At 48.6% G+C, this 14,026-nt stretch overlaps 1 protein-coding gene across 1 annotated transcript; it reads left to right on the forward strand.

Moving 5' to 3' along the window:
• Window positions 1-1,026: 1,026 nt before the first annotated feature.
• Window positions 1,027-13,355, forward strand: LOC118857497 (hornerin-like). Its single transcript, XM_036768169.1, has 8 exons — window positions 1,027-1,164; window positions 2,382-7,353; window positions 7,504-7,581; window positions 7,645-7,779; window positions 7,972-8,055; window positions 8,143-9,144; window positions 9,244-11,578; window positions 11,627-13,355. Exons 1-8 carry the CDS (start codon window positions 1,027-1,029, stop codon window positions 13,353-13,355), a joined length of 10,473 nt encoding a protein of 3,490 aa, XP_036624064.1.
• The last annotated feature ends 671 nt before the right edge of the window (window positions 13,356-14,026 follow it).

The following is a 14,026-nucleotide window of genomic DNA, read 5'->3' on the forward strand; positions in this document are numbered from 1 at the left end:
TCATCATCCTGAGATGGACAATTAAATCCAGTATAAAAAGCCCAGCATCCCAAATAGTTGGTACCCTGCAAGTTGCTTCCATCTCCTTCCTACTTGTTCCTTTGGTGAACTAGGTAAGTGGGGACTCAGTCTTGCTAAGACTGCAGGTACCTGGATTGCACTGAGGGGTAAATCCAGAAATTAGGGTAAGTGGAAAAGGAAACCTGAACTGGAGCCAAAAGAACAGGGTTCATTCAGATCATAGATCTTACGTTAGCTCTGTGACCTGAGGTAGCTAGGTGGCAAAATAGTGCATAGAGCACTGGGCCTAGACTCAGAAAGACCTGAGTTCAACTTTGACTTCAAACACTCACTAGCTGTGTGACCCTGGGCAAGTCACTTAACTACTATCTGCCTCAGTTTCCTCATTTGTAAAATGGGAATAATAATAGCACCTACCTCTCAGATTTGATGTGAAGACCAAATGAGATATTTGCAGAGAGCTTATCACAGTGCCTGGCATGTAGTAGGCACTTTATAAATGGTTATTCCTTTTCCCTTCCCTTTCATCTGCCCCTTTCCCTTAGGCATGTCATTTGAACTGTCTGAGCCTCACTCTTCTTATCTTTCAAGTGAGGATGGGGAGCAAGAAAATCTCTAAGGTCCTTTCCAGCACAGCTCTGACAGGTGTGATGTCCATAATGTGCTGAGGTACCATGAACACCTGGGAGCTTTGCTTCCCCTCCCTTTAAGGCCATCCTCAGGGGAAGAGCAGCCTGTGCTTCCAGTCCTGCCTTTCCTGGCTTCCTGTGGCACCTTGGAGCTTAAGATTCCTAGGACTGAGTGTTTTCATTGCACTGATGACGATGAATTGTCCCTGCCCCATCTTTCCCCATGAGACTGTTTCACAAGTGAAACAGATGACATAGGAAAGAAATTCAAGAATGTTATTCCAGTTAATGCCTACTAAGGCCTCTTAAAGGAATAAAAGAAATGATAGAGGGGTCACATTTTTCTCCCTCCAGGTCAATTAAATTGTGCACCAAAATGTCTCATATCCTGACAAGCATCGCCACCATCCTGGATGTTTTCTATCAATATTGTGGCCAAGATGAAGAGTGTGACACAATGAGCCAAAGTGAACTGAAGGAATTTCTGGAAAACGAGATGCAGTTTATTTTGAAGGTAAGAGCTTTCTGTTACATCCAATGGACTGTGACAATAGGCAGGCATGTTTTGATTTTGGTTTTGGTATGTGTCATATTCAGCCATGCCTAAAAAGAGACAGTTAGGTAGTATAGTGGAGAAAGGACTGAACAAGGGAAGAGCTGAGGTCAAATCCTGCTTCAGAAAATTATTAGCAGTATAACTTTGAGCACATCCATGTCTCAGCCTCAGTTTCTTCAAATGAGAGAAAAGTGTAACACCTACCTCACAGGGCTGTTGTGAGGATCAATATAAGGGAGTATATATAAAGAGCTTTGCAAACCCTAAAGAACCATATCAAATCCTAGCTATCATTTGTTTCTAATAGGGAGAAAGCAAAAGATTCACATAAAAATATTCCATCTCTGATCCTATAAAAGGTTTTCTAGAATCTAACAATAATGAGCTGGCCATGAACCAAAAAGGCCAATATTCAACTCCCATCACTAACACATACAGTGTGACCCTGGACAAGTCACTTAACCTCTAAATACTAAAGGCAACTCTCTAAGACTACATGTTGTTAAAAGTTTCTAACCTGCATTGGTAGAAGTGAGAGTTCCTCAATTGGGTATTGCTACTTCATTGAAAGCACACATTATGGGACAGTTATGTGGCACAGTAGATAGAGCACAGACCTTGAAGTCAGAAGGACCTGAGTTCAAATCAGGACTCAGACACTTACTGGTTATGTGATCCTGGGCAAGTCACTCAACCCAGAGAAGGAAGAAAGAAAGAAGGAAAGAAAGAGAGAGAGAGAGAAAGAAAGAAAGAGAAAGAAGGAAAGAAAGAAAGAGAGAGAGAAAGAAAGAAACACAACCAAAGGTGTTCAGAAGGCAAACAAAAAAAGATGAAGAGAAAGCCAAAAGCCAATCACATTTGCTGATTGGAGATTCCCAAATGTTGATAAAAACTTAGCCTACTGTTTCTGTTGCATTCATCATAGTTCCAAAAACACCAACTGTCTTATATTCATGCAACATCCAACCAAACAGTATTACCACCTAGTTAATGCTATTCGTTCCCCAAAAACTACTCTCTGCCTGGTGACAATGAATAGGATGAGGGCAGGGTAGCAGGGACAGGTTGGAGTCCACCTAGATGTGCCAATGTGCACCGAGGGACAACGCTCCTTTAATTAGTAGAGATGTATTTCAGATTCATTGGCTTTCTTTTTGCACTTTGCTATACTACAGAATTCGGGAGACCCTGATACTGTGGATGTCTTGATGCTTAATCTGGACCGAGATCGTAACAGGAGAATAGATTTTACTGAGTTCCTATTGATGATATTCAAGCTGACAATGGCATTCAACAAAACTTTCAAGAAAGAGTATTGCCATGGTCATGATGAGGACCAGACAGAAAGAGAAGAAGAGGAAGAAGAACAAAAAAGAGGGGAATCAGAATCTAGCACATCAAGAAGGAAGACTGAAAAGGAAGATAGGATATCCAAAACTGGAAAACCACAGGAAATAAAGAAAGTCAGGCATGAGTCTCCCTTGGGAGAGAAAAAGAAACAAAATTCTGCACCAAATTCACAACAGAAGGGCTCAAAGAAAGTAAATGAGGGGTCAAATTTAAGCAACTCAGGAAAAAGTAATGAAGAAGAACTTGCTTCCAGCTCAAGCAAACAGAGAGAAAGGCAAACTAATTCAAAGACAAGCCCCTCCAGAGTAAAGACAGGAGAGAAATATGAAACTGACACAGCGAACACAAATCACAAGGGTGAACTAAGATATAGATCCAAAATGAGTCAAGAAGATGGAAATAACAAACAAAAGGAATCCAGAAAAAGAGATCATTCAGTGACTTTCGAGGAACAAAAAGAAAGTTACAGACATCCTCAGTCCTCAGGAGCAGAAAAAACCAGCCGTAGAAGAGGATCAGTCTCTGAATATAGCTCAAAATCTGGCTCAGATGAGTCTTCAAGCTTTCGGGGAAAAAGAAGTGGAAGAAGTCATTCCTCAACCTCAGGAACAGAAGGAACATACTCAGACACAAAATCAACTGAGTCCTCAAAAAGGAGAGATAGCTCAATGTCTGAGGAAGAATCAGGAAGATCGAGAGTAAAGGGGAAGAGTTACACTTCAAAACAGTCTACTGCCTCAGGAAACTGTGGTTCATGCACTGCTTCGAGCTCTGGTCAACATGGGTCTACTTCAGGTCGGTCATCTAGCAGCCACCAACATGGATCTAAATCAGGTGGAAGGTCAAGCAGTAGTGGACAAGGGCATAGATCCAGTTCCCAGCAGTATTCCCACTCTGCCAGACAAGGCTCTGGCTCTGGCTCCTGCTCTGAATCTGGCTCTGAATCTGGCTCAGAATATGGCTCACATCAGTCATCAGGCTCTAAACACCAGGGCTCTAGCTCAGGCCATTCCTCCAGCTCTGGAAGAAAAGGTTCCAGTTCAGGCTCAAGATCAGGTCACTCCTCCTCTAAGAGGAGGCACAGGTCCAGTTCAGAGGAGGAATCAGGAAGCTCTGGAGTAAAAGGACAAAGATCCAGCTCGCATCAGTCCTCTAGTTCAGGCAGATATGGCTCAGGCTCTGGCTCTAGCTCTGGTCAACATAGCTCTAGTTCAGGTCACTCATCTAGCAGACAGAACCATGGATCTAGTTCAGGTGGAAGGTCAAGCAGTAGTGGAGGACAAGGACATAGATCCAGTTCCAAGCAGTCTTCCTACTCTGGCAGACATAGCGCTGGCTCCACTTCTGGCTCTGGCTCTGGCTCCTGCTCTGAATCTGGCTCTGAATCTGGCTCAGAATATGGCTCACATCAGTCATCAGGCTCTAAACACCAGGGCTCTAGCTCAGGCCGTTCCTCCAGCTCTGGAAGAAAAGGTTCCAGTTCAGGCTCAAGCTCAGGTCAATCCTCTTCTAACAGGAGGCACAGATCCACCTCAGAGGACGAATCAGGAAGCTCTGGAGTAAAAGGACAAAGATCCAGCTCACATCAGTCCTCTAGTTCAGGTAAATATGGCTCAGGCTCTAGCTCTAGCTCTGGCCGATATGGCTCTAGTTCAGGTCACTCATCTAGCAGCCAGCAACATGGATCTAGTTCAGGTGGAAGGTCAAGCAGTACTGGAGGACAAGGGCACAGATCCAGTTCCAAGCAGTCTTCCTACTCTGGCAGACATAGCTCTGGCTCCACTTCTGGCTCTGGCTCTGGCTCCTGCTCTGAATCTGGCTCTGAATCTGGCTCAGAATATGGCTCACATCAGTCATCAGGCTCTAAACACCAGGGCTCTAGCTCAGGCCTTTCCTCCAGCTCTGGAAGAAAAGGTTCGAGTTCGGGCTCAAGCTCAGGTCAATCCTCCTCTAACAGGAGGCACAGGTCCAGTTCAGAGGAGGAATCAGGAAGCTCTGGAGTAAAAGGACAAAGATCCAGCTCGCATCAGTCCTCTAGTTCAGGCAGATATGGCTCAGGCTCTGGCTCTAGCTCTGGTCAACATAGCTCTAGTTCAGGTCACTCATCTAGCAGACAGAACCATGGATCTAGTTCAGGTGGAAGGTCAAGCAGTAGTGGAGGACAAGGACATAGATCCAGTTCCAAGCAGTCTTCCTACTCTGGCAGACATAGCTCTGGCTCCACTTCTGGCTCTGGCTCTGGCTCCTGCTCTGAATCTGGCTCAGAATATGGCTCACGTCAGTCATCAGGCTCTAAACACCAGGGCTCTAGCTCAGGCCGTTCCTCCAGCTCTGGAAGAAAAGGTTCCAGTTCAGGCTCAAGCTCAGGTCAATCCTCCTCTAACAGGAGGCACAGATCCAGCTCAGAGGACGAATCAGGAAGCTCTGGAGTAAAAGGACAAAGATCCAGCTCACATCAGTCCTCTAGTTCAGGTAAATATGGCTCAGGCTCTAGCTCTAGCTCTGGCCGATATGGCTCTAGTTCAGGTCACTCATCTAGCAGCCAGCAACATGGATCTAGTTCAGGTGGAAGGTCAAGCAGTACTGGAGGACAAGGGCACAGATCCAGTTCCAAGCAGTCTTCCTACTCTGGCAGACATAGCTCTGGCTCCACTTCTGGCTCTGGCTCTGGCTCCTGCTCTGAATCTGGCTCTGAATCTGGCTCAGAATATGGCTCACATCAGTCATCAGGCTCTAAACACCAGGGCTCTAGCTCAGGCCGTTCCTCCAGCTCTGGAAGAAAAGGTTCGAGTTCGGGCTCAAGCTCAGGTCAATCCTCCTCTAACAGGAGGCACAGGTCCAGTTCAGAGGAGGAATCAGGAAGCTCTGGAGTAAAAGGACAAAGATCCAGCTCGCATCAGTCCTCTAGTTCAGGCAGATATGGCTCAGGCTCTGGCTCTAGCTCTGGTCAACATAGCTCTAGTTCAGGTCACTCATCTAGCAGACAGAACCATGGATCTAGTTCAGGTGGAAGGTCAAGCAGTAGTGGAGGACAAGGTCATAGATCCAGTTCCAAGCAGTCTTCCTACTCTGGCAGACATAGCTCTGGCTCCACTTCTGGCTCTGGCTCTGGCTCTGGCTCCTGCTCTGAATCTGGCTCTGAATCTGGCTCAGAATATGGCTCACGTCAGTCATCAGGCTCTAAACACCAGGGCTCTAGCTCAGGCCGTTCCTCCAGCTCTGGAAGAAAAGGTTCCAGTTCAGGCTCAAGCTCAGGTCAATCCTCCTCTAACAGGAGGCACAGATCCAGCTCAGAGGACGAATCAGGAAGCTCTGGAGTAAAAGGACAAAGATCCAGCTCACATCAGTCCTCTAGTTCAGGTAAATATGGCTCAGGCTCTAGCTCTAGCTCTGGCCGATATGGCTCTAGTTCAGGTCACTCATCTAGCAGCCAGCAACATGGATCTAGTTCAGGTGGAAGGTCAAGCAGTACTGGAGGACAAGGGCACAGATCCAGTTCCAAGCAGTCTTCCTACTCTGGCAGACATAGCTCTGGCTCCACTTCTGGCTCTGGCTCTGGCTCCTGCTCTGAATCTGGCTCTGAATCTGGCTCAGAATATGGCTCACATCAGTCATCAGGCTCTAAACACCAGGGCTCTAGCTCAGGCCGTTCCTCCAGCTCTGGAAGAAAAGGTTCGAGTTCGGGCTCAAGCTCAGGTCAATCCTCCTCTAACAGGAGGCACAGGTCCAGTTCAGAGGAGGAATCAGGAAGCTCTGGAGTAAAAGGACAAAGATCCAGCTCGCATCAGTCCTCTAGTTCAGGCAGATATGGCTCAGGCTCTGGCTCTAGCTCTGGTCAACATAGCTCTAGTTCAGGTCACTCATCTAGCAGACAGAACCATGGATCTAGTTCAGGTGGAAGGTCAAGCAGTAGTGGAGGACAAGGACATAGATCCAGTTCCAAGCAGTCTTCCTACTCTGGCAGACATAGCTCTGGCTCCACTTCTGGCTCTGGCTCTGGCTCTGGCTCCTGCTCTGAATCTGGCTCTGAATCTGGCTCAGAATATGGCTCACGTCAGTCATCAGGCTCTAAACACCAGGGCTCTAGCTCAGGCCGTTCCTCCAGCTCTGGAAGAAAAGGTTCCAGTTCAGGCTCAAGCTCAGGTCAATCCTCCTCTAACAGGAGGCACAGATCCAGCTCAGAGGACGAATCAGGAAGCTCTGGAGTAAAAGGACAAAGATCCAGCTCACATCAGTCCTCTAGTTCAGGTAAATATGGCTCAGGCTCTAGCTCTAGCTCTGGCCGATATGGCTCTAGTTCAGGTCACTCATCTAGCAGCCAGCAACATGGATCTAGTTCAGGTGGAAGGTCAAGCAGTACTGGAGGACAAGGGCACAGATCCAGTTCCAAGCAGTCTTCCTACTCTGGCAGACATAGCTCTGGCTCCACTTCTGGCTCTGGCTCTGGCTCCTGCTCTGAATCTGGCTCTGAATCTGGCTCAGAATATGGCTCACGTCAGTCATCAGGCTCTAAACACCAGGGCTCTAGCTCAGGCCGTTCCTCCAGCTCTGGAAGAAAAGGTTCGAGTTCGGGCTCAAGCTCAGGTCAATCCTCCTCTAACAGGAGGCACAGGTCCAGTTCAGAGGAGGAATCAGGAAGCTCTGGAGTAAAAGGACAAAGATCCAGCTCGCATCAGTCCTCTAGTTCAGGCAGATATGGCTCAGGCTCTGGCTCTAGCTCTGGTCAACATAGCTCTAGTTCAGGTCACTCATCTAGCAGACAGAACCATGGATCTAGTTCAGGTGGAAGGTCAAGCAGTAGTGGAGGACAAGGACATAGATCCAGTTCCAAGCAGTCTTCCTACTCTGGCAGACATAGCTCTGGCTCCACTTCTGGCTCTGGCTCTGGCTCCTGCTCTGAATCTGGCTCTGAATCTGGCTCAGAATATGGCTCACGTCAGTCATCAGGCTCTAAACACCAGGGCTCTAGCTCAGGCCGTTCCTCCAGCTCTGGAAGAAAAGGTTCCAGTTCAGGCTCAAGCTCAGGTCAATCCTCCTCTAACAGGAGGCACAGATCCAGCTCAGAGGACGAATCAGGAAGCTCTGGAGTAAAAGGACAAAGATCCAGCTCACATCAGTCCTCTAGTTCAGGTAAATATGGCTCAGGCTCTAGCTCTAGCTCTGGCCGATATGGCTCTAGTTCAGGTCACTCATCTAGCAGCCAGCAACATGGATCTAGTTCAGGTGGAAGGTCAAGCAGTACTGGAGGACAAGGGCACAGATCCAGTTCCAAGCAGTCTTCCTACTCTGGCAGACATAGCTCTGGCTCCACTTCTGGCTCTGGCTCTGGCTCCTGCTCTGAATCTGGCTCTGAATCTGGCTCAGAATATGGCTCACATCAGTCATCAGGCTCTAAACACCAGGGCTCTAGCTCAGGCCGTTCCTCCAGCTCTGGAAGAAAAGGTTCGAGTTCGGGCTCAAGCTCAGGTCAATCCTCCTCTAACAGGAGGCACAGGTCCAGTTCAGAGGAGGAATCAGGAAGCTCTGGAGTAAAAGGACAAAGATCCAGCTCGCATCAGTCCTCTAGTTCAGGCAGATATGGCTCAGGCTCTGGCTCTAGCTCTGGTCAACATAGCTCTAGTTCAGGTCACTCATCTAGCAGACAGAACCATGGATCTAGTTCAGGTGGAAGGTCAAGCAGTAGTGGAGGACAAGGACATAGATCCAGTTCCAAGCAGTCTTCCTACTCTGGCAGACATAGCTCTGGCTCCACTTCTGGCTCTGGCTCTGGCTCCTGCTCTGAATCTGGCTCTGAATCTGGCTCAGAATATGGCTCACGTCAGTCATCAGGCTCTAAACACCAGGGCTCTAGCTCAGGCCGTTCCTCCAGCTCTGGAAGAAAAGGTTCCAGTTCAGGCTCAAGCTCAGGTCAATCCTCCTCTAACAGGAGGCACAGATCCAGCTCAGAGGACGAATCAGGAAGCTCTGGAGTAAAAGGACAAAGATCCAGCTCACATCAGTCCTCTAGTTCAGGTAAATATGGCTCAGGCTCTAGCTCTAGCTCTGGCCGATATGGCTCTAGTTCAGGTCACTCATCTAGCAGCCAGCAACATGGATCTAGTTCAGGTGGAAGGTCAAGCAGTACTGGAGGACAAGGGCACAGATCCAGTTCCAAGCAGTCTTCCTACTCTGGCAGACATAGCTCTGGCTCCACTTCTGGCTCTGGCTCTGGCTCCTGCTCTGAATCTGGCTCTGAATCTGGCTCAGAATATGGCTCACATCAGTCATCAGGCTCTAAACACCAGGGCTCTAGCTCAGGCCGTTCCTCCAGCTCTGGAAGAAAAGGTTCCAGTTCAGGCTCAAGCTCAGGTCAATCCTCCTCTAACAGGAGGCACAGATCCAGCTCAGAGGAGGAATCAGGAAGCTCTGGAGTAAAAGGACAAAGATCCAGCTCGCATCAGTCCTCTAGTTCAGGCAGATATGGCTCAGGCTCTGGCTCTAGCTCTGGTCAACATAGCTCTAGTTCAGGTCACTCATCTAGCAGACAGAACCATGGATCTAGTTCAGGTGGAAGGTCAAGCAGTAGTGGAGGACAAGGACATAGATCCAGTTCCAAGCAGTCTTCCTACTCTGGCAGACATAGCTCTGGCTCCACTTCTGGCTCTGGCTCTGGCTCCTGCTCTGAATCTGGCTCTGAATCTGGCTCAGAATATGGCTCACGTCAGTCATCAGGCTCTAAACACCAGGGCTCTAGCTCAGGCCGTTCCTCCAGCTCTGGAAGAAAAGGTTCCAGTTCAGGCTCAAGCTCAGGTCAATCCTCCTCTAACAGGAGGCACAGATCCAGCTCAGAGGACGAATCAGGAAGCTCTGGAGTAAAAGGACAAAGATCCAGCTCACATCAGTCCTCTAGTTCAGGTAAATATGGCTCAGGCTCTAGCTCTAGCTCTGGCCGATATGGCTCTAGTTCAGGTCACTCATCTAGCAGCCAGCAACATGGATCTAGTTCAGGTGGAAGGTCAAGCAGTACTGGAGGACAAGGGCACAGATCCAGTTCCAAGCAGTCTTCCTACTCTGGCAGACATAGCTCTGGCTCCACTTCTGGCTCTGGCTCTGGCTCCTGCTCTGAATCTGGCTCTGAATCTGGCTCAGAATATGGCTCACATCAGTCATCAGGCTCTAAACACCAGGGCTCTAGCTCAGGCCGTTCCTCCAGCTCTGGAAGAAAAGGTTCCAGTTCAGGCTCAAGCTCAGGTCAATCCTCCTCTAACAGGAGGCACAGATCCAGCTCAGAGGAGGAATCAGGAAGCTCTGGAGTAAAAGGACAAAGATCCAGCTCGCATCAGTCCTCTAGTTCAGGCAGATATGGCTCAGGCTCTGGCTCTAGCTCTGGTCAACATAGCTCTCGTTCAGGTCACTCATCTAGCAGCCAGCAACATGGATCTAGTTCAGGTGGAAGGTCAAGCAGTAGTGGAGGACAAGGACATAGATCCAGTTCCAAGCAGTCTTCCTACTCTGGCAGACATAGCGCTGGCTCCACTTCTGGCTCTGGCTCTGGCTCCTGCTCTGAATCTGGCTCTGAATCTGGCTCAGAATATGGCTCACATCAGTCATCAGGCTCTAAACATCAGGGCTCTAGTTCAGGCCGTTCCTCCAGCTCTGGAAGAAAAGGTTCGAGTTCGGGCTCAAGCTCAGGTCAATCCTCCTCTAAGAGGAGGCACAGGTCCAGCTCAGAGGAGGAATCAGGAAGCTCTGGAGTAAAAGGACAAAGATCCAGCTCACATCAGTCCTCTAGTTCAAGTAAATATGGCTCAGGCTCTGGCTCTAGCTCTGCTCAACATGGCTCTAGTTCAGGTCACTCATCTAGCAGACAGAACCATGGATCTAGTTCAGGTGGAAGGTCAAGCAGTAGTGGAGGACAAGGGCATAGATCCAGGTCCAAGCAGTCTTCCTACTCTGGGAGACATAGCTCTGGCTCCACTTCTGGCTCTGGCTCTGGCTCCTGCTCTGAATCTGGCTCTGAATCTGGCTCAGAATATGGCTCACGTCAGTCATCAGGCTCTAAACACCAGGGCTCTAGCTCAGGCCGTTCCTCCAGCTCTGGAAGAAAAGGTTCCAGTTCAGGCTCAAGCTCAGGTCAATCCTCCTCTAACAGGAGGCACAGATCCAGCTCAGAGGACGAATCAGGAAGCTCTGGAGTAAAAGGACAAAGATCCAGCTCGCATCAGTCCTCTAGTTCAGGTAAATATGGCTCAGGCTCTAGCTCTAGCTCTGGCCAATATGGCTCTAGTTCAGGTCACTCATCTAGCAGACAGAACCATGGATCTAGTTCAGGTGGAAGGTCAAGCAGTAGTGGAGGACAAGGGCACAGATCCAGTTCCAAGCAGTCTTCCTACTCTGGCAAACATAGCTCTGGCTGCACTTCTGGCTCTGGCTCTGGCTCCTGCTCTGAATCTGGCTCTGAATCTGGCTCAGAATATGGCTCACATCAGTCATCAGGCTCTAAACACCAGGGCTCTAGCTCAGGCCGTTCCTCCAGCTCTGGAAGAAAAGGTTCCAGTTCAGGCTCAAGCTCAGGTCAATCCTCCTCTAACAGGAGGCACAGATTCAGCTCAGAGGAGGAATCAGGAAGCTCTGGAGTAAAAGGACAAAGATCCAGCTCGCATCAGTCCTCTAGTTCAGGCAGATATGGCTCAGGCTCTGGCTCTAGCTCTGGTCAACATAGCTCTAGTTCAGGTCACTCATCTAGCAGCCAGCAACATGGATCTAGTTCAGGTGGAAGGTCAAGCAGTAGTGGAGGACAAGGGCATAGATCCAGTTCCAAGCAGTCTTCCTACTCTGGCAGACATAGCGCTGGCTCCACTTCTGGCTCTGGCTCTGGCTCCTGCTCTGAATCTGGCTCTGAATCTGGCTCAGAATATGGCTCACATCAGTCATCAGGCTCTAAACATCAGGGCTCTAGTTCAGGCCGTTCCTCCAGCTCTGGAAGAAAAGGTTCGAGTTCGGGCTCAAGCTCAGGTCAATCCTCCTCTAAGAGGAGGCACAGGTCCAGCTCAGAGGAGGAATCAGGAAGCTCTGGAGTAAAAGGACAAAGATCCAGCTCACATCAGTCCTCTAGTTCAGGCAGATATGGCTCAGGCTCTGGCTCTAGCTCTGCTCAACATGGCTCTAGTTCAGGTCACTCATCTAGCAGACAGAACCATGGATCTAGTTCAGGTGGAAGGTCAAGCAGTAGTGGAGGACAAGGGCATAGATCCAGGTCCAAGCAGTCTTCCTACTCTGGCAGACATAGCTCTGGCTCCACTTCTGGCTCTGGCTCTGGCTCCTGCTCTGAATCTGGCTCTGAATCTGGCTCAGAATATGGCTCACGTCAGTCATCAGGCTCTACACACCAGGGCTCTAGCTCAGGCCGTTCCTCCAGCTCTGGAAGAAAAGGTTCCAGTTCAGGCTCAAGCTCAGGTCAATCCTCCTCTAACAGGAGGCACAGATCCACCTCAGAGGACGAATCAGGAAGCTCTGGAGTAAAAGGACAAAGATCCAGCTCGCATCAGTCCTCTAGTTCAGGTAAATATGGCTCAGGCTCTAGCTCTAGCTCTGGCCAATATGGCTCTAGTTCAGGTCACTCATCTAGCAGCCAGCAACATGGATCTAGTTCAGGTGGAAGGTCAAGCAGTACTGGAGGACAAGGGCACAGATCCAGTTCCAAGCAGTCTTCCTACTCTGGCAAACATAGCTCTGGCTCCACTTCTGGCTCTGGCTCTGGCTCCTGCTCTGAATCTGGCTCTGAATCTGGCTCAGAATATGGCTCACATCAGTCATCAGGCTCTAAACACCAGGGCTCTAGCTCAGGCCGTTCCTCCAGCTCTGGAAGAAAAGGTTCCAGTTCAGGCTCAAGCTCAGGTCAATCCTCCTCTAACAGGAGGCACAGATCCAGCTCAGAGGAGGAATCAGGAAGCTCTGGAGTAAAAGGACAAAGATCCAGCTCGCATCAGTCCTCTAGTTCAGGCAGATATGGCTCAGGCTCTGGCTCTAGCTCTGGTCAGCATGGCTCTAGTTCAGGTTGGTCATCTAGCAGCCAGCAACATGGATCTAGTTCAGGTGGAAGATCAAGCAGTAGTGGAGGACAAGGGCATAGATCCAGTACCAAGCAGTCTTCCAGTTCTGCCAAACAAGGCTCTGGCTCTGGCTCCTGCTCTGAATCTGGCTCAGAATATTGCTCACGTCAGTCATCAAACTCTAAACACCAGGGCTCTAGCTCAGGCCGTTCCTCCAGCTCTGGAAGAAAAGGTTCCAGTTCAGGCTCAAGATCAGGTCAATCCTCCTCTAACAGGAGGCACAGGTCCAGTTCAGAGGAGGAATCAGGAAGCTCTGGAGTAAAAGGACAAAGATCCAGCTCGCATCAGTCCTCTAGTTCAGGCAGATATGGCTCAGGCTCTGGCTCTAGCTCTGGTCAACATAGCTCTAGTTCAGGTTGCTCATCTAGCAGCCAGCAACATGGATCTAGTTCAGGTGGAAGGTCAAGCAGTCATGGAGGAAAGGCTCATAGATCCAGTTCCAAGCAGTCTTCTAGATCGGGCAGACAAGGTTCTACGTCTGGCTCTAGCTTTGGCTCTGGATCTTGCTCCTGCTCAGGTTCAGGCTCAGGCTCCACCTCTGACTCAGAAATTGGCTCTGAATATGGCTCAGGTCAATGTTCAGACTCCAAACACCAGGGCTCTAACACAGGCCATTCCTCCTACTCTCAAGAACATAGTTCAAGTACAGGCTCAAGTTCAGGTCAATCCTTTTCTAAGAGGAGGAATAAGTCCAATTCAGAGGAGTAAACAGGAAGCTGGTGGCAAAGGACAAAGTTCCACCCTCCAGCTCTTGAGAATATATCTCTGGCTCCAATCATTCCCATAGCTCTCATCTTTATTTGTCAGAATCAAGCCAGTCATCTAGAAGTGGGGTACATGTAATGCTTTATGTAAGAAATCAGGAAGTTCTGGACCACAACAGTATATTTCTGACTTTTAATTCCCATGTTGAAATGCCCTCCAAACAACAGGATACATGTCTGATGATTCACTTCATCATTCTGGGCAATCGAAAAATAGCCAAGAACTATCTAGATTCAGTCTAATGATAGAGCCAGAATCTTCTAGTCCTAAACAATATGTGTACTTCCTGTTCTAGTTATTGAGTTGGTTCTATACACTATATTTCCATGATTCTTCTTTGACACATGGATCAATTTGGGAGGGAACCTATTCATTTTCACATTCTGCCTTTCATATAGCTACTGTCAATTATTGAATCTTATAGCATTGATGGTCTTATTCAACTATACACCCTCATAAGACTGACCAACAAAAAGAAAAGAAATGAACAACACATGCTATGTCCCAATCCTTCATCTTAACACTTACACATGGGATAAACATCATCTTTTTATCATTCAATATCGTCCTTTATTCTTCTCTTTCTATTTACTCTTGATTTCTTTTTGCTATGC

Source organism: Trichosurus vulpecula, chromosome 7 (assembly GCF_011100635.1).
Source record: "Trichosurus vulpecula isolate mTriVul1 chromosome 7, mTriVul1.pri, whole genome shotgun sequence".
Lineage (NCBI taxonomy): Eukaryota > Metazoa > Chordata > Mammalia > Diprotodontia > Phalangeridae > Trichosurus > Trichosurus vulpecula.

What these genes read in the sequence shown, in the direction of transcription:
- LOC118857497 (XM_036768169.1), top strand. Translation starts at nt 1,027, where the DNA reads ATGTCTCATATCCTGACAAGCATCGCCACCATCCTGGATGTTTTCTAT. An exon ending in AGATGCAGTTTATTTTGAAG is followed by an intron (nt 1,165 to 2,381) that starts GTAAGAGCTTTC and finishes GCTATACTACAG; the next exon opens with AATTCGGGAGACCCTGATAC. An exon ending in TAACAGGAGGCACAGGTCCA is followed by an intron (nt 8,056 to 8,142) that starts GTTCAGAGGAGG and finishes GATATGGCTCAG; the next exon opens with GCTCTGGCTCTAGCTCTGGT.